This window comes from Budorcas taxicolor, chromosome 5 (assembly GCF_023091745.1).
Source record: "Budorcas taxicolor isolate Tak-1 chromosome 5, Takin1.1, whole genome shotgun sequence".
Lineage (NCBI taxonomy): Eukaryota > Metazoa > Chordata > Mammalia > Artiodactyla > Bovidae > Budorcas > Budorcas taxicolor.
In genome coordinates, this window is record NC_068914.1 from 28,001,817 (window position 1) to 28,022,715 (window position 20,899).

Sequence of the window (20,899 nt, forward strand, 5' to 3'; positions counted from 1 at the left end):
TTGCTTCTTGACCTGCATACAGATTTCTCAGGAGGCAGGTCAGGTGTTCTGGTATTCCCATCTCTTTAAGAATTTTCCATAGTCTGTTGTGATCCCCACAATCAAAATCTTCAGTGTAGTCAATAAAGTAGAAATAGATGTTTTTCTGGAACTCTCTTGCTTTTTCAATGATCTAGCAGATGTTGGCAATTTGATCTCTGGTTCCTCTGCCTTTTCTAAATCCAGCTTGTACATCTGGAAGTTCTTGATTCAGGTACTGTTGAACCTAGTGATAAGGATTTTGAGCATAATCTTGCTGGCACATGACATGAGTACAATTGTATAATAATTTGAACATTCTTTGGCATTCCCTTTCCTTGTGATTGGAATGAAAACTGACCTTTTCCAGTCCTGTGGCCACTGCTTTTTCTAAGTTTACTGGCATACTGAGTATAGCACATTAACAGCATCATCTTTTAGGATTTCAAATAGTTCAGCTGGAACTCCATCACCTCCACTAACTTTGTTTGTAGTAATGCTTCCTAAGACCCACTTGACTTCACACTACAGAATGTCTAGCTCTAGTGAGTGATTACACGATCATGGTTGTCTGGGTCACTAAGAGCTTTTTTGTAGAGTTCTGCTGTGTATTCTTGCCACCTTTTCTTAATCCTTTCTGCTTCTGCTAGGTCCTTGCCATTTTTGTCCTTTATTGTGCCTATCTTTGCATGAAAGATTCCCTTGGTATCTCCAATTTTCTTAAAGAGATCTCTAGTCTTTCCCATTCTGCTTTTTTCCTCTATTTCTTTGCATTGTTGACTTAAGAAGGCTTTCTTAACTCTCCTTGCTGTTCTCTGGAACTCTGCATTCAATTTGGAATATCTTTCCCTTTCTCCTTTGCCTTTTGCTTCTCTTCTTTTCTCAGCTATTTGTAAGGACTCCTCAGACAACCACTTTGCCTTACTGCATTTCTTTTGGTTTAGCATTACATTGTTTTTGGTCAGCACCTCCGGTACAATGTTATGAACCTCCGTTCATAGTTCTTCAGTGACTCTCTATCAGATGTAGTCCTTTGTTTCTATTTGTCACTTCCACTGTATAATCATAAGGGATTCATTTAGGTCCTACCCGAATGGCCTAGTGGTTTTCCCTATTTTCTTCAATTTAAGCCTAAATTTTGCAATAAGGAGCTGATAATCTAGACACAGTCAGCTCCAGATTTTGTTTTTGCTGACTGTATAGAGGTTTTCTGTCTTAGGATGCATAGAATGTAATCAATCTGATTTCAGTACTTTCCATCTGGTGATGTCCATGTGTAGAGTTGTATCTTGTGTTGTTGGAAGAGAGTATTTGCTGTGAACAGTATGTTCTCTTGGCAAAACTGTTAGTCTTTGCCCTGATTCATTTTGTACTCCAAGGCCAAACTTGCCTGTTATTCCAGGTAACTCCTGGTTTCCTACTTTTGTATTCCAGTCCCCTGTGATGAAAAGGACATCTTTTGTGTGTGTTAGATCTAGGAGGTCTTGTAGGTCTTCATAAATAACAGTTCAACTTTAGCTTCTTCAGCATTACTGGTTGCAGCACAGATTTGGATTACTGTGTGGCTGAATGGTTTGCCTTGGAAACGAACTGAGATCATCCTGTCATTTTTGAGATTGCACCCAACTACTGCATTTTAAACTCTTTTGTTACCTATGAGGCCTATTCCATCCTTTCTAAGGAATTCTTGCCCACAGTAGTAGATATAATGGTCATCTGAATTAAATTTGCCCATCCCATCTATTTTCATTCACTAATTCCTAAAATGTCCATGTTCACTCTTGCCATCTCCTGTTTGACCACATCCAATTTACCTTGATTCATGGATTTAACATTCCAGGTTACTATGCAATGTTTTTCTTTACAGCACTGGATTTCACTTTTACCCCTAGATACAAACACTACTGGGCATCCTTTTGGCTATGTCCCAGCCTCTTCATTCTTTCTGTAGCTATTTCTCTGCTCTTCCCCAGTAGTATACTGGACACCCACCAACCTGGGAGGTTCATCTTTCAGTGTTATATGTTTTTGCCTTTTCATACTGCTCATGGGGTTCTCAAGGCAAGAATACTCAAGTGGTCTGTCATTCCCTTCTCCAGTGGACCATGTTTTGTCAGGCCCTAACTAGCAGGGACATGCCCTTCAGCTGCTCAAGGTAGCTGGATTACATGCATGGTGCCCTGGCTATCCTGCTGTCCCACTGTTAGTCCTCCTTGAGCGTTTAAACCATCACTGGCCATCCAGTGTCAGTCAATGTGCAGTCAGGGGATCGAGGCAAAGGCGACACTGGAATGGCTGGTAAGTGGGTCAGAGGAAGGCTGGAGCCAATGTTGAAGGATTCCCAGGAGCAGAGGGCAGCCCAGCTTCATGGCTGCCACTGGTCACTTGGAGTCAACCTGCTGCCCAGCAGCCACTGTCCACCATGGAGCTGATGCACCGCCCAGGAGCCGCTGTCTACCAGTGGAGCTGATATGCCACCCAGGAGCTGCTGTCTGCTGTGGAGCCACTGTCTACTCTGGAGCCAATCAGCCACCTTGGAGTGAACAGTACCCACGCCTCTCCACTGCTGGTGGTCATCCTGGGGCCAATCTGTTACTACCCTACTCCCGTCTCCGTCTCTGGGGTGATCTTTGTGAAGCCACTTCCCAGGCCACCAACACCACTTCAGGTTGCCAAAGCCATGTTATCCCATGGCCATTTGCAGGTAGTTAATTATTTATTCAAGCATTAATTCATTTATTCAAATTATTTATTCAATCATTAATTTTCATCAGCATGGATTCATGGAAGTTAATTTCATATTTGGATTATAATTCAATACTATGCCATCTTGTTCAATTTGTTCTGTGGATACTGGGAGCTTTTTCAGTTGGCTTCTCTATTCTTTTGGCATACTCCCATCATTCTTATTTTTAAGTACTTTTTTCTGGCCACTACAAGATGCCCCATGCTCACCTTTTATGCTCCCTGCTCTAGGTCTACAATCAGCCATTTTTCTAAGAAGCCCTGGTTCCTTTCATCTGAGAATGAAATTATAAACCAAGGCCTGAGTCCTGAGTGCTATGCTCACTGCTATTGGATATCATTGCTTTTTGGCCCTCTTTGTGAATAGAGCTGATAAGTTTATGAATATATGTTTACACTGAACTCTACAACTATTCATTTGTATATTTCTTACGTTAAACAAGAGTTCACACTGATATTTTCAGTTGATGTTTCTAATTTTTTGCTGTTTCAAATATTACTGCAACTAATGACTCTACATATATGTCAGGTTATATGTGTGCCAGTGAATATGCAGGATAAGTTCCCAAAAGTTGAATTGCTGAGAAGAGACAATACATTTGTCAAAGAGATAATAAATCTGTAAATTTGATAGACAGCTGCTAACCTACATTCCACAATGGGGCTTTTATTTCCATCAGCAACACAAGAGAGTACTTGTTTTCTTACAGCTTTGACAGTTGAAAATGCCACCAAAGTTTTACAGTTTTATCAATTTGATATATGACAAATATTTTAATTAACATTTTTCTTATCTTTAAGATTGAGCTTTTCATTTATTTAAGAATCATTTGTATTTATTTAGTCATAGCCTTGGTATACTCTTCTATTGCACTATTGGTGTTTTTCTTCTTGCTTTTGTATGCTCTTTTTTATATTATAGAATTTGTTTGTTGGTGTCTGAGATGCAATGTTTTCCCCAGGTTCTAATGTTTATTTTTATTTTGGTATTTTTCCATTGCAGACTTTTGACTTTTATAAATGAAATTTATATCAAATATGTATCAAATTTTATCTTTATGGCTTCAGAATTTTGAAGTATAAAGATCTTCCCCATCCAAGGTTGTAAATAAATTAAACCATGTTTTTCTCTAATATTTTTAAGGCTTAACTTAATTTAAAATTAAGCATTTGATCCATTTGGAATATATTCTGGTTTATATCAACAGACAGACACAGGTTTGAATCAATTTCATTTTACTTTTTTCTTGATGGATACCCAGTTGTCCCAGTATTATTTATTGAATAATTTATCTTTTCATCACAGATTTGAAATGCCATTTTACTGAATTCTAATGATTAGTTAAATTGCTGTTCCTTTGGTCTGTCTGTCAAGTGATTCACCATTGTGTTCAAATACTTGAGGTTTTCTGTTAATAAACTACAGAATTACTACTACTAGTACTACTACTACTAAGATATGCTATAGCTTATTACATTTTCTGAAGACAGTTTTTCTGGCAATTTGTCTTATTTTCCATATTTTGTTAGAATCATCTTGCCTAGAAACACACCCCTAGACAAAAATATTAACAAAATACTGTTGGCATTTTTTATTGGAATATTAATGCTATAGATTAACTTGATAAGACTTCACATCTTTATGATGTTGAGTCTTTCAAAGAATGTTGTAAGTTTTTCCGAATGTTAAAAACCTCCTGTGTGACTTTAAAAATGCCCTGAAGTTTTCTTCATATAGGGCCTGCACATTGCTTTTTTAAAGTTTATTCCTGCTTAGTCTTTTATCGTTGTTGTTGTTGTTAGAGCACATATTTTTCTTTCACTAAATCTTTTATACATAAATATTATGTTTTTATACACAAATATTTATGTACAAATATTTTTATACCTAAATATTTTTTAACACTATCATACAGTAAAATTCACTGTTCCTTTTGGTGTACAGTTCTAGAAAGTTAAACGACTGGATAGCCCATCACTACCATCAGGATACAGAAAAGGTACATCACCTCCAAAAACTCCCTCATGCTGTCTTTTGATGTCCTCTCATCACCTCAACCTCTGGCAAACACTGATTTGTTCTCCACTGCTGTTTGTTTCCGGAGAAGGCAATGGCACCCCACTCCAGTACTCTTGCCTGGAAAATCCCATGGATGGAGGAGCCTGGTAGGCTGCAGTCCATGGGGTCGCTAAGAGTCGGACATGACTGAGTAACTTCACTTTCACTTTTCACTTTCATGCGTTGGAGAAGGAAATGGCAACCCACTCCAGTGTTCTTGCCTGGAGAATCCCAGGGATGGGGGAGCCTGGTGGGCTGCCCTCTACGGGGTTGCACAGAGTCAGACACGACTGAAGTGACTTAGCAGCTTAGCAGCTGTTCGTTTCCAAGGCAAACCATTCAATATCATGGTAATCCAAGTCTATGCGCCAACCAGTAACGCTGAAGAAGCTGAAGTTGAACGGTTCTATGAAGACCTACAAGACCTTTTAGAACTAACACTGGAAAAAGATGTTGCTGGGAGCCAGCGCAGGAGATCCCACCCATGACAAGGTCATGCAGGACTCGAGGGACTCCCTGGGCCATCCCACCCAAGACAAGGTCATGTGGAAGAGTCCTGATAAGCAAGGCCTCAGGACTCGACGGACCCCCTGGACCTGCTCGAGCATCTACCCCCAAACCAGAATCTGTCTGTCTTACTATTTTATGTCTTTCACCAGCTCTTCTGACATTAGCAGGGGGCTGTACCCCGACCACCCTTCTCTGGTATGAGTTAACTTAGGGCTTTAGTTAATAAATCTCCTGGGCATGAAAGGAGTGTTTCAAACTCTGTTAGCATTCTAGCTTACTTGGCAGGTTTATCCAGACTCTTGCAACATTGTTGAGCCTATGCTTGCTGCCAAGTTCTCACATCCCTTATCCATTTTGTTCCTAGGAGTGCATATAGTTAAGATATAGAAATAACAAGCAGTAGCTTTAGCATTAGCAACATTAGACATTGAGTTAATAAGTTCTTTCTTTGCTGTAACCCACTGAATCTTTGCTCCATAAAAATGTAACTCTGTACTTTAAGGGTGACGCAGGCTAAGAATTTAAGAAGAAACTCTTTAAGGGAAGATTATTGTTCTGGCTGACCAACATTTATCAAAAAGAGGTCATGAAATATCAACAAGCCTCCAGAACAGAAGATGATGTACAAAAAATAAGACTCTTATAAGAAGGAACCTGATACTGATAAAAGTTATTACTGATGGAATGTTGACTCTGCATTTTTCACATTGCTGTATGTACAACTCAAGAGTATAAAGGCTCCGAGGAAAATAAAGTAAAAAGGGCCTCGCTCACTGAAGTTTGGTCACCCCGTGTCATTCTTTCCTTATCTCTATCTCTATCTTTCTTCATTCGCCGACGTCGCCAATACTCAGGATATCCCTGGACTCAGCTGAGGCTAAACCCCGACAAGATGTCCTTTTCATTATAGGGGACTGGAATGCAAAAGTAGGAAGTCAAGAAACACCTGGAGTAACAGGCAAATTTGGCCTTGGAATGCGGAAGGAAGCAGGGCAAGGACTAATAGAGTTTTGCCAAAAAAATGCACTGGTCATAGCAAACACCCTCTTCCAACAACACAAGAGAAGTCTCTACACATGGACATCACCAGATGGTCAACACCAAAATCAGACTGATTATATTCTATGCAGCCAAAGATGGAGATGCTCTATACAGTCAATAAAAACAAGACCAGGAGCTGACTGTGGCTCAGATCATGAACTCCTTATTACCAAATTCAGACTCAAATTGAAGAAAATAGGGAAAACTGGAAGACCATTCAGGTATGACCTAAATCAAATCCCTTATGGTTATACAGTGGAATTGAGAAATATATTTAAGGGACGAGATCTGATAGATAGACTGCCTGATGAACTATGGAATGAGGTTCGTGACACTGTACAGGAGACAGGAATCAAGACCATCCCCATGGAAAAGAAACGCAAAAAAGCAAAACTGCTGTCTGAGGAGGCCTTAGAAATAGCTGTGAAAAGAAGAGAAGTGAAAAGCAAAGGAGAACAGGAAAGATATAAGCATCTGAATGCAGAGTTCCAAAGAATAGCAAGAAGAGATAAGAAAGCCTTCTTCAGTGATCAATGCAAAGAAATAGAGGAAAACAACAGAATGGGAAAGACTAGAGATTTCTTCAAGAAAATTAGAGATACCAAGGGAACATTTCATGCAAAGATGGGCTGGATCAAGGACAGAAATGGTATGGACCTAACAGAAGCAGAAGATATTAAGAAGACGTGGCAAGAATACACAGAAGAACTGTACAAAAAAGATCTTCACGAACCAGATAATCACGATGGTGTGAATACTCATCTAGAGCCAGACATCCTGGAATGTGAAGTGAAGTGGGCCTTAGAAAGCATCACTATGAACAAAGCAAGTGGAGGTGATGGAATTGCAGTTGAGCTATTTCAAATCCTGGAAGATGATGCTGTGAAAGTGCTGCACTCAATATGCCAGCAAATTTGGAAAACTCAGAAGTGGCCACAGGACTGGAAAAGGTCAGTTTTCATTCCAATCCCAAAGAAAGGCAATGCCAAAGAATGCTCAAATTACCACACAATTGCACTCATCTCACATGCTACTAAAGTAATGCTCAAAATTCTCCAAGCCAGGCTTCAGCAATACATGAATGGTGAACTTCCTGATGTTCAAGCTGGTTTTAGAAAAGGCAGAGGAACCAGAGATCAAACTGCCAACATCTGCTGGATCATGGAAAAAGCAAGAGAGTTCCAGAAAAACATCTATTTCTGCTTTACTGACTATGCCGAAGCCTTTGATTGTGTGGATCACAACGTTCAGTTCAGTTCAGTTCAGTCACTCAGTCGTGTCCGACTCTTTGCCCCCCCATGAACTGCAGCACGCCAGGCCTCCCTGTCCATCACCAACTCCTGGAGTTCACTCAGACTCACGTCCATTGAGTCAGTGATGCCATCCAGCCATCTCATCCTCAGTCGCCCCCTTCTTCTCCTGCCCCCAATCACTCCCAGCATCAGAGTCTTTTCCAATGAGTCAACTCTTCGCATGAGGTGGCCAAAGTACTGGAGTTTCAGCTTTAGCATCATTCCTTCCAAAGAAATCCCAGGGCTGATCTCCTTCAGAATGGACTGGCTGGATCTCCTTGCAGTCCAAGGGACTCTCAAGAGTCTTCTCCAACTCCACAGTTCAAAAGCATCAATACTTCAGTGCTCAGCCTTCTTCACAGTCCAACACTGGAAAAACCATAGCCTTGACTAGACGGACCTGAGTCAGCAAAGTAATGCCTCTGTTTTTGAATATGCTATCTAGGCTGGTCATAACTTGTCTTCCAAGGAGTAAACGTCTTTTAATTTCATGGCTGCGCTCACCATCTGCAGTGATTTTGGAGCCCCAAAAAATAAAGTCTGACACTGTTTCCACTGTTTCTCCATCTACTTCCCATGGAGTGATGGGACCGGATGCCAATAAACTGTGGAAAATTTTGAGAGAGATGGGAATACCAGACCACCTAACCTGCCTCTTGAGAAATCTGTATGCAGGTCAGGAAGCAACACTTAGAACCGGACATGGAACGACAGACTGGTTCCAAATAGGAAAAGGAGTACATCAAGGCTGCATATTGTCACCCTGCTTATCTAACTTATATGCAGAGTACATCAGGAGAAATGCTGGACTGGAAGAAACACAAGCTGGAATCAAGATTGCCAGGAGAAATATCAATCACCTCAGATATGCAGATTACACCACCCTTATGGAAGAAAGTGAAGAGGAACTGAAAAACCTTTTGATGGAAGTGAAAGAGGAGAGTGAAAAAGTTGGCGTAAAGCTCAACATTCAGAAAATGAAGATCATGGCATCTGGTCCCATCACTTCATGGGAAATAGATGGGGAAACAGTGTCAGACTTTATTTTTGGGGGCTCCAAAATCACTGCAAATGGTGACTGCAGCCATGAAATTAAAAGATGCTTACTCCTTGGAAGAATAGTTATGACCAACCTAGATAGCATATTGAAAAGCAGAGACATTACTTTGCTGACTAAGGTCCATCTAGTCAAGGCTATGGTTTTCCCATTGTCATGTATGGATGTGAGAGTTGGACTGTGAAGAAGGCTGAGTGCCGAAGAATTGATGCTTTTGAACTGTGGTGTTGGAGAAGACTCTTGAGAGTCCCTTGGACTGCAAGGAGATCCAACCAGTCCATTCTGAAGGAGATCAGCCCTGGGATTTCTCTGGAAGGAATGATGCTAAAGCTGAAACTCCAGTACTTTGGCCACCTCATGCGAAGAGTTGACTCACTGGAAAAGACTCTGATGCTGGGAGTGATTGGGGGCAGGAGAAGAAGGGGATGACCGAGGATGAGATGGCTGGATAGCATCACTGACTCAATGGACGTGAGTCTGATTGAACTCCAGGAGTTGGTGATGGACAGGGAGGCCTGGCGTGCTGCGATTCATGGGGTCGCAAAGTGTTGGACACGACTGAGCGACTGAACTGATCTGGTGTCATTGTGACTTGTTGAGAATTTCCCATAGATGTAATCATACAGAATACCATCTTTAAGACTGACTTCTTTAACTCAGTATGATCCTATTGAGACTCATTCTAATTATTGTATCATGGCTCAAGTACTTTTACTGCTGTGTAGTGTTCCATTGCATGGATATACCACAGTTTTTTACCTGTTTATCCACTGATAGACATTTGAATTCATTTTTATTTTTGAGCACTTACGAACATAGCTGCTAGACAACATGCATGTGCAGGTTTTTCTGTGAATATATGATTTTCTTTCTTTAGAGTAATGAATGTTTCTTTAGAGAGGGATGAATGGGATATAATTTTCTAACAAACTGCCAACTATTGTACAGAGTGGCTGTGTCATTTTTTATCTCCACAAACAAAGAACAAGAGTTCTAGATGCTCTGAATCCTTGTCTGCACTTGATATTGTCAGTCCATTCTAACAGATGTGTAATGGTATCATAGTGGTTTTATTACATTTCCCTAATGACTAATGATGTTGAGCTTCTTTTCAGGAGTTTATTTGCTATCTTTATATATCTTCTTTGGTGAAGCATCTGTTCAGATTCTTTGCCCCCTTTTTTTAAAAAAAGGTCAACTTTATTTTGTAAAAGATTTGCATTTATTGAAAATTACAAAAATAATATTGAGAATTCTTGCCAACCCTCCACATAGTTTCTTTTATTTTGAATATCAAACATTATCATGGTACATTTATTACTACTAATAAACCAAATTTAAACATTACAATGAGCTTCCTTGGTGGCTCAGACAGTAAAGCGTCTGCCTACAATGAGGGAGACCTGGGTTCAATCCCTGGGTCGGGAAGATCTCCTGGAGAAGGAAATGGCAACCCACTCCAGTATTCTTGCCTGGAAAATCCCATGGATGGAAGAACCTGGTAGGCTACAGTCCATGGGGTCGCAAAGAGTTGGACATGACTGAGCAACTTCACATACAAATATTAAAATGAACTAAAGCCCTTATTTTATTAATTTCCATAATTTTTACTTAATATTCCAGGACATAATCCAGGACACCAATTACATTTGGTTGTCATGCCCCTTAGGTCCCCCTAGATTGATAGTTTCTCTGACTTTTCTTGTTTGTAATAACCTTGTCAGCTTGGAGAGGACCAGTCAAATATTTTGTACAATGTTCCTCAATTTAGTTTGCCTGATGGTTAAACAGAAGTTATGGGTTTTTCATGGCTTTGTCCATTTCTAACAGGATTTTTTAACTTATTGCTGTGTTTTGACAGTTCTTTATGCATTACAGATACAAGCTCTTTTTCAGATATGTGATTTGCAAATATATTTTTCCCTGTCTACAACTTTTCATTCTTTTAACAATGACTTTCATAAAACAAAAGTTTTAAAATCTTATGAAGTCCAATTTATAAATTTTTCTTTCACAGGTACTGTTTTGGGGTTCACATCTAAGAACTTCTCAATAACCCAAGGTTATAAAGATTTTCTCATGTTTTATTCTAAAAGATTTATAGTTTTATATTTCAAGTTTGTAACAATTAGAGTTAACTTGCATCAAGTGAAAAGTTTAGGCTGAAGTGCACTCTTTTCAATATAGATGAGTAGTTGTTTCAATACATTTATTGAAAAGGAGACTTGGTTCCACTGAATTGCTTTTGCATAGTTATCAAAAAGTCAGATGATCATTTTTCTATTTCTGAATTCTGTCTTCTGTTTCACTGATACATGTGTTTATCCCTTCACTAATTCCACACTGACTTTATTACTATAACTATATAGTAATTCTTAAACTGAGTGTTAAGCCTTATGCAACTTTACTCTTATTTTTAAAAAAAAAATTTAGTTGTTTTAGCTCCTTGGCCTTTCCATATAAATTTTAAAATCAGTGAGTATGTCTAGAAAAAATCCTGCTGGTATTTGGATTGATACTGCCTTAAATCTATGTATCAATTTGGGAAGACATCTTTATCATGTGGAGATCTCTAATCCAAGAACACAGTATGTTTTTTCATTTGTTTAGGTTTTAATTTTATCATCATTTTGTAGTTTTTGGCATATAGATTGTGCACATTTTGTTATATTTATACTTCTGTATCCATACTTCTATCATTTTTTGAGTTGTTATAAATGAAATTGTTTGTTAAAAGTTTGGTAGTATATTGAAATACAACTGACTTTTGTGTTTTGACCTTCTTCCTGCAACATTGCTAAATTCATTACTTCTAGGAATTTTTTTATTCTGTGGAATTTGCTATATAATCATTTCATCTGACAAGAGGGACTGTATAATTCCCTCCTTTCCAGTCTGCCTGTATTTTATTTCCTTTTCTCACTATACTGCACTTATTGCTAAGACTCCAATTCTTATGTTGAATAGGAGGTAAAACCAGACATTCTTACCTTGATCCTGATCTTACGAGGAAAGAATTTTGCTTTTCACCACTAAGTATGATGGTGGCTTTTCTGTAGATGTCTTTTATAAGGTTGACAAAAATCTCATCTTTTCTTAACTTTCTGACGTTAAAAACATGAATGGATGTTGTACTTAGTCAAATACTATCTTTGCATCCATTTACATGATCATGTGCTCTTTTCTTCTTTCAATTTTTTACATGAATCAGATTTTCAACACTGAACCATTCAGCATTGAATTTCTGGTATAAACCCCAACTGGTCATCTATATTATTTTTTTTATGAATTGCCTGATTAATTCTGACAATATTTTGTTGAGATGCTTTTATGTTCATTAGGGACATTGCTCTGTAATTTCTTCTCCTCTTTTTACTCCTACTTCCCCCCACCTTTCCTCAACTTTTTCTTCTTTTCCCTTTCCCCTCACCCCTCCTTTTCTTTGTCAGCTTTGGTATGAAGATAATTTTAGCCTCACAAAATGAGTTACAAAGAGTCCTCTCCTCTGTTATTCCTGGAAGATGTCATATATAATTGGTGGTATTTCTTCATTAAATGTTTAACAGAATTTTCCAGTAGAAACATCTGGGCCTGAAGAATTTTTTCTGATAGTTCTTGGCAACAAATTCAATTTTTTCAATAGTTATGGGACTATCAAGATATCTACTTCATCTTGGTGAAATTTTTTAGTTTGAGGTTTTTGAAAACTGGTCAGTTACTTTTGTTTTCTAATGTACATATAATTAACATTCTCTTATTATTCTGTTAATGTCTGCACAATCTTTAGTGATATCCTTTTTTATACTTGATAATAATAACCTTGATAATAACAATAACTTCCATCTTTTTCTTAGTCAGTTTTGCTTCATGTTTATCGATTTTGATCTTATCAAAGATCCAGACTTTTGTTTCACTGATTTTCTCTATTGGTTTTCCATTTTCAATTTCATTGACTTTTGTTTATTATTTATTTCTTTTCTGCTTGATCCATGCTCTATTCATTTACTTAAAAATCTTTTCTAATATCTGTTGAGACTTGCTCTTTGACTCATGGACTATTAAGAATTGTGCTGTTCAATATCCAAGTGTTCGGAGATTTCCCTTACATATTTCTGTTGTTAATTGTTAAATTCCATGATGGTCAGAAAATATATTTGCATGGTTTCAATTAAACTTAAAGTTGTTACATGATCCAGGATATGGGTCCTCCTTGATGAATGTGCCATACACACTTGAAAGCATGACTATTCTGTTGTTTTGGGGTATATTGTTCTGTAATTGGCAATTAGATCCAGACAGCTGATGTTTTTCTTTTGGTTTACCTTATTTGTGGCCTAGTTAGCCTCTTGAATTTACAGGTCTATGTCTTCTGATAAATTTGGGATGTTTTAAACTACTGCTTTTTCAAATGCTTGTTTAGCAGTGTACTCTTTCTCCTATCCTTTTGGGACTCTGAATGATATGTATATTAGAACTTCTGTTGTCCATAGGTCCTTGAGGTTTTGTTCATTTGTTTACCAATCTTTTAAAATCTGTTCTCTGTATTGCACAGATTGGATAATTTCTATTGCTCTTCCATCTTTAAGTTCACTGATTTTTCCTTTGTCTCCATTCTGTTATTGATTCCATTCAGTGAGATTTTAATTTTGGTCATTGTACAATTTGGTTCTAAAATTTTGTTTCTTGATTATACCTTCTGTTTCTTTCATGATTCTTTATATTTTAACGTTTGTTTCAACAATGTTCACAACAGGTCTTTTAAGCTCTTGTAGCTGTTTTGAAGTCTTTGGCATCTAATTTCAATATCCATTTCATCTTTTTTTTTTAATCTTGTCATTTTATTTTTATTTATTTATTTTTTTGGTGCTCTTTATTTTTTATTTTTATTTATTTTTTTACTTTACAATACTGTATTGGTTTTGCCATACATTGACATGAATCTGCCAAGGGTGTACATGAGTTCCCAATCCTGAACCCCCCTCCCACCACCCTCCCCATATCATCTCTCTGGGTCATCCCAGTGCACCAGCCCATTTCATCTTATTGTTGGTATCTAGTTATTAATATTTTCCATGCAGGATGAGATCCACACAGTTCTTTGTCTGCCTAGCAATTTTGACAATAGTATTGAAAGAATGTTTCGAGACCTGTAGTACTCAAAGATTCCACAAATATTTGTGTCATGAGGGAAAAAAACAGCCAAACTCTGTTCTTGTGATGATTTACTAAGAATTCTTTTTTGGAAGATTATAGTTCAACAACTGACACTGAAACAATGTTATATTATTTATCAGGGCTCTTAATAAAATAGTACTGCAAAAGACTGAATTCTCAAAACTACCTAAGACCTCAGTTTCTGTTTTAGTTTTATATTAGATACAGAATAATCTGAAACCAGTCAGTTAATATCATACAATATTTCTCACTGTCAAGTATAATTATTTTTTTCTCCTATTGGACATTATTAGTGTTTAACACGGCACCACATACCTAAGTAAAGAAAAAATGAAATTCTCCTATTTGCAGAGAAGGAAAATACGGATTTCTCTTCCTCACATACAAAAACTACCAATGCTTCCCTTGTTAAGAGTGATGAGAAGCAGGAAGAATACATAAGGTATGAGTGACTCCTCAATTAATTTTGCTAACACAGTATTTCCCTGCTTCTGAAAAGTTAGAAAATGATACAAGGAACAAAATAAACTTTGTGTGACCAAAAGTCCTCCATAAATTTTAGTAGGACAATGGTGACAATACTTTAGAGGTAGAAAGGACTTCTATCTCCCCAAATTTTTTAAAAAAAGAAACTAAAAACAAGCAAATAATCAAAAGAAGAGACAAAATGGAAGGAGGAAGAAATGAAGGAAGGAAGGAAGCAAGCAAAGCTGCCTCCCGTAGACACAAGCAGGTCTTTCTGTGGAGTTAGAAATACTTTGACATTTATTGTGTTCATGGTCTTTTGATTATACAGTAAGATTCATGTTTTAGTTCTGCCATTTATCAACTATGCACCTTGGACCGCTTGCTCAACTGTGATATAGGGGTTATGATACCTCCCCTGCAGTTGTTCTGCACTTTACAATGTATGTTGAAGACTGGAACCAAACATACTGCCTAGGACAAAGCTGGCAATAAGTAATGATAGATTTCCTTCTTTTCCTCCTTCCAAGAAAGTAACTCTGTTTATTCTCAAACAAAAGTCATCACATTTAAAACTGCTCCAAGGAAGAATTTCCAAATTTCCTGTAGTAACTCATTTCAGTAAATGAAAAAACTCACAAAATCTAAGTGTATGGGACTAATGTCTATTTCATGGGGCTTTGATACTGAACAAAGTACCTCCTCTTAACAGCAAACCTGATATTACAGTAATATTTAAATGTAAGATAAGATGAAAACAGCTCAAACAATAAAAAATGTCTAGATAAATCTGAACTACTTGATATTTTTGGGATGATGACACTGATGAGATTTCAAAATTAAAGTAATATATCTGGCAAATTCATTATTAAGAGAACATTAACCTTGTTAAGTATTAACACTTTACAACTTAATGAAGTTACGAAGAATATTCTTGCTATATATACCCAAGGAAAAAACACATAATTTTCATTGTAGGATTTACAATGAAATTAGGAGCTTTTGCTTGAGAAAATTCATTTAGACAGTGGACTAAATTTTCTTTTCTTAAAAAAAGAAAAAGTAATGTACTTACTTCTAAGATTATGAAGTAGCATATCTAGTAAAGTCATAAATTTTGAATACTGAATAACAGAAAAGTCCATTCCTTTTGCCCACAAAAATCCAGATACATAATAATCTAGTAGACTGGCTTCCTTTAAACAGGTTTGAAGATTTTTGAAATTCAAAAACTTTTCTAGTTTCCTGTTAACAAGAAAAATCAAGATATTAAAATTGATTAAACACTGAACAGTTCCTTTTCTAAGTTTTAAAAACAGATACTATTCTTGAATGAAGATTCTATAATGTTCATAAGCTAAAAAATCCATGATTATATAAAAATCCTAAACCCAAACAGCATTCAAAAGAGAGCACATGAAAATTCTTATTATTCTTTTTTTTCCACTTCCTCTTTCTTCTTCTAAATTTCTCTCCTCTCCTCTTTTTTAATTGGAGTAAAACTGCTTTACAATGTTGTGTTGGTTTCTGCCATATAATATGTGAATCAGCCATGATTATACATATATCTGTTCTCTCTTGAGCCTCCCTTCCCTTCTCTCATAACACCCCTGTAGGTTATCACAGAGCACCAGGTTGGGCTCCCTGTGTCATACAGCAACTTCTCACCAGCTACTCATACGTTGATGCTACTTTCTCCATTCATCCCCCTCTTTCTCTCCCTTTCCCACCATGTTTACAAGTCCATTCTCCACATCTGCATCTCCATTCCTTCCCTGCAAATAGGTTCATTGATACTGTTTTTCTAGATTCCTTATATATGGGTTAATACATGGTTTTTCTTTCTGATTTACTTCACTCTGTAGGCTCTAGGTTCACCCACTTCCCTAGAACTGACTCAAATTCATTTTTTATAGCTGGGTAATATTCCATTGTATATATGTACCACATCTTCTTTATCCATTCATCAGTCGATGGACATCTAGGTTGCTCCCAGGTCCTGGCTATTGCAAATAGCGCTGCAATGAACACTGCAGTACATATGCCTTTTAGAACTGTGGTTTCATCAGGGAATATGCCCAGTAGTGGGGTTGCTGGGTAATATGGTATATTTAGTCCTAGTTTTTTTAAGGAATCTCCGTACTTTTCTTCATAATGGCTATATCAGTTTACATTCCCACCAACAGTTGTTGGGAGGTTCCTTTTTCTCTTATTTATCTCTGAAGTAAAATGTAGTAACTTTTTCCTTTCTTTCAAATTCAATGTCTTTTTTCACTTATACAATCAAGTTTCTTTTACTCTGACAGTGTTCTGGAACTGGATTGTTAAATATTTATTGTTTGATTTTTTAGGAATTCCAATTATGTATGTTTTACTCATTTTTTCTAGTACTGTAATTTTCTTTATCTTCAAAAAACTTTAAATCAATTTCCTTTTCATTTTATATGCTTTTCTCATTACTGTCTTCTGTGTCCCTTGTATTTTCAGCATTAATTCTCCCTTGGGCTATTTATAAATTTCACCTCTGTGAGACCTCTCCTTCTCTACTTAAAAAAAAAAAAGTTTCATCACCTTTTATTGCTTTTTATCTCTACCTTGATTTTTTTGTATCTCTGTCTTATGTTCTTGTGACTACTTCACAAGAGTTCTTATTCTTAATTCATGATAAATATATTTGAGCATATTTTTTTGTCTGTTCATAGCCATATTTTTCTGGTGTACTTCCTTTGCCTGACATTTCTTTTTTTCTATTCTTCATTTTTATCCTCACAACGTCTTTGTATGTATACTCCTAGTTTAATGCTCAAACCTGGTCATATTACAAGCTATTTTCTATATGAAATAAGTTTACGTCAATTATTCTACTTTTTAGCCTTTAATCGATTAGTGGGAAAAATGAAAAATGTAGAATAGGTTCTCCTTATACCACATAAACAATCTATTTCTTATAGATAGAGGAAGTATCTGCTCCACACCTTATAATATAGTCCTGCTGTTGCAAACAAGTGTTCTTGGAATGGCACTTCAGGGTTTTCTCTTCACCTGGGAGAATATTTTTCAAACTCATTCTCAGATCTTAAACTGTGTGATCCTCCTTGTACTTTTCCCCACACTTCTGCTTGATCTACCATGTTTCTGGCAGGCATACTCACATTTTGCAGTCTGGACTTTCATTCTCCTTGTTAGTACAGAGATGGAATTGATATTTCCTTGATGCTTATATGTGATTTCTGAGGGAGAAAGAGTGTGTGTGTGTGTGTGTTTGTCTGTGTGACAACTTTATACAGTTATTAAAAAAAAAAGATAGTCATTATTTATAATATTGAAATAAATTATATGATCAGAATAATGAATACAGCAAGATTAAACAAGTTTGGGAAAAAATAAAGCTGATGTTATGTTTAACACACTCTCATCCAACTCAGAAACATTTCATTTACAGTGGTATCAGAGTAGACTCCAATCCCCAAAGTGAGATCTGAGTCTTTTCACAGTAATCATAGCCTCTTCTCATAATGCTATATAATGCCTTTCTGTATATGGCATTCTTTATAATTATTGACCTACAGTGGGTACTGTCCTAAACTGTTCTAGTTAATGCATAACTAAAGGTAAGGTTAACTTTCTTCTGTGGAACAAAAATCAAAAGCATAAATAAGTAGCTTTGACTGCTACTGGCAGCTGTTTTAGAAAAATCAGTCCCAAGATTAAGCCTTACTTCCTGATAATTTTGAGGACTTGAGTCAATCAACACTGTAGTCACTCTCTCTCTCAATGTCCCATTATGTGATAGTTTACATACACACGTGTCAGTTCAGTTCAGTCGCTCAATTGTGTCCGACTCTTTGCGACCCCATGAATTGCAGCACACCAGGCCTCCCTGTCCATCACCAACTCCCGGAGTTCACCCAAACTCACGTCCATTGAGTTGGTGATGCCATCCAGCCATCTTATATGTGTACATGTGCATAAACTTTATTTTTAAGACAATACAATCTGTTTTTATGTTACAAGCAAATAAAAGCATGCACAACTGATATATTTTGTCAAGCAGAGAAATTAAATGATAGATGCAGAAAAGAATGGGCAGGCACTCTGGGGAGGGAGGTTATCTTACTAGCCAGCCATCTTCCATTTGCACTGGATATCAGTCAGCAAGATTCATTTTTCAATGTTTATAGTACCACTTAGTCTTAAGTGAAAAGCAGTAAGAAAACTTCTATAGTAGTAAAAACTTGTGTTATTTTACTAGAATCAATAAATAGGCCAAGGAACAGGCAGAAAACAAAGAAACAGACCAAATATATATGGAAACAGGGATATGAGAGGTAATATTTCAAAATCAGTAAGGGAAGTACAAATTGTTCAAGAATGATGCTAGTTTATTCCAACAGAAATTAAACAGTTAAAAAAATGATGCTGGCAGCACTAGCTAGCCACATAGAAAATAAAACAATACTCAACCAATACATGGATTAACTGAAACAAACCCAGCAGCATTTTATTCTGAATTATATCCTTAAAGCTTTGGTTTTTTTGGGGGAGAGGGGAAATTTACAGTAACAGTGTATTTGTTTAAGAAACACTTTTGAACAGCAACTTTTCTTATTTTCTTTGCTATCAAAGCTTTTATTTTATGAAGCTTAAATTACTTCTCTGATTCACTATGTTAGATGTATACTCTAACATCTAATTGCTATAATCTGCATTTTGAATGTTTTCATAATTTTTTTTTCCATTACTGACTTGATTTTCACCAAGATAAGTTCTATACTGGATTTATTCTTTTTTCCTTTATTTTTTTTATTGAAGGATAATTGCTTTACAGAATTTTGTTGTTTTCTGTCAAGCCTCAACATGAATCAGCCATAGGTATACATATGTCCCCTCTCTTTTGAACCTCATTCCCATCTCCCTCCCCATCTCACCCCTCTAGATGGATACAGAGGCCCTGTTTAAGTTTCCTGAAGCATACAGCAAATCCCCCTTGGCTAGCTAGCTTACCTATGGTAATGTAAGTTTCCATGTTACTCTTTCCACACATCTCACCTTCTCCTCCCCCTCCCCACGTCCTTAAGTCTATTCTCTATGTCTGTTTCTCCACTGTTGCCCTGTGAATAAATTATTCAGTATCATTTTTCTATATTCCATATATATGCATTCGAATAGGATATTTATCATTCTCTTTCTGACTCACTTCACTCTGCATAATAGGTTCTAGGTTCATCCACCTCGTCAGAACTGACTCAAACGTGTTCCTTTTTATGGCTGAGTAATTTTCCATTGTGTATATGTACCACAACTTCTTTATCCATTCATCTGTCGAAGGACATAAAGGTTGCTTCCATATTCTACCTATTGTAAATAGTGCTGTAATGAACAATGTGATACATGTATTTCATCAGGGTATATGCCCAAGAGTGAGATTGCTGGGTCATATGGTGGTTTTATTCCTAGTTTTCTAAGGAATCTCAACACTGTTGTCCATAGTGGCTGTATCAATTTACATTCCCACCATAATGCAAGAGCATTCCCTTTTCACCACACCCTCTCCAGCATTTATTGTTTGTAGACTATTTGATGATGGCCATTCTGACTAGTGTGAGGTGATATCTCATTGTAATTTTGATTTGCATTTCTCTAATAATGAGTGATGTTGAGCATCTTTTCATGTGTTTGTTAGCCATCTGTATGTTTTCTTTGTATGTATGTTTAAGTAATGTAGGTTTAAGTCCTTTTCCCACTTTTTGATTAGGTTGTTTGTTTTTCTGGCACTGAGTTGTATGAGCTGCTTGTATATTTTGGAAATTAATCCTTTGTCAATTGTTTCATTTGCTATCATCTTCTCCTATCCTGAGGGTTGTCTATTCACCTAGCTTATAGTTTCTTTTGCTATGCAAAAGCTTTTAAGTTTCATCAGGCCCTACTTGTTTACTTTTGTTTTTATTTCAGTTACTCTAGGAGGTAATGTTGAAGAAACTAAAGTTGAATAGTTCTACGAAGACCTTCTCAAACTAACACCAAAAAAAGATCCTTTTCATTAGTGAGTGAAGTCGCTCAGTCGTGTCCAACTCTTTGCGACCCCATGGACACCAGGCTCCTCCGTACATGGGATTTTCTAGGCAAGATACTGAAGTGGGTTGCTGTTTCCTTCTCCAGGGAACTTTCCGACCCAGGGATTGAACCCAGGTCTCCCACATTGTAGACAGATGCTTTCTGTCTGAGCCACCACTTGATCTTAGCCAAAAGGCCAAGAAGCGCTGGAATGCAAAAGTAGGAAATCAAGAGATACCGGGAGTAACGGGCAAATTTGGCCTTGGAGCACAAAATGACGCAGGGCAAAGGCTAACAGTTGTGTCAAGAGAATGCACTGGTCATAGCAAACACCCTCTTCCAACAACACAAGAGAAGACTCTACAAATGGACATCACCAGATGGTCAATACCGAAACAGACTGATTATATTCTTTGCAGCAAAAGATGCAGAAGCTCTATACAGTTAGTGAAAACAAGACTGGGAACTGACTATGGCTTGGAT

At 37.0% G+C, this 20,899-nt stretch overlaps 1 protein-coding gene across 1 annotated transcript in view; it reads right to left on the bottom strand.

Annotated features, from left to right (window-relative positions):
- Positions 1–20,899, bottom strand: part of CABCOCO1 (ciliary associated calcium binding coiled-coil 1) — a 168,428-nt gene that overhangs the window by 115,138 nt on the left and 32,391 nt on the right. The window contains exon 3 of the mRNA XM_052639771.1: positions 15,438–15,607. Within this exon, the coding sequence (XP_052495731.1) occupies positions 15,438–15,607 (170 nt within the window). The remainder of the gene's footprint in view (positions 1–15,437; positions 15,608–20,899) is intronic.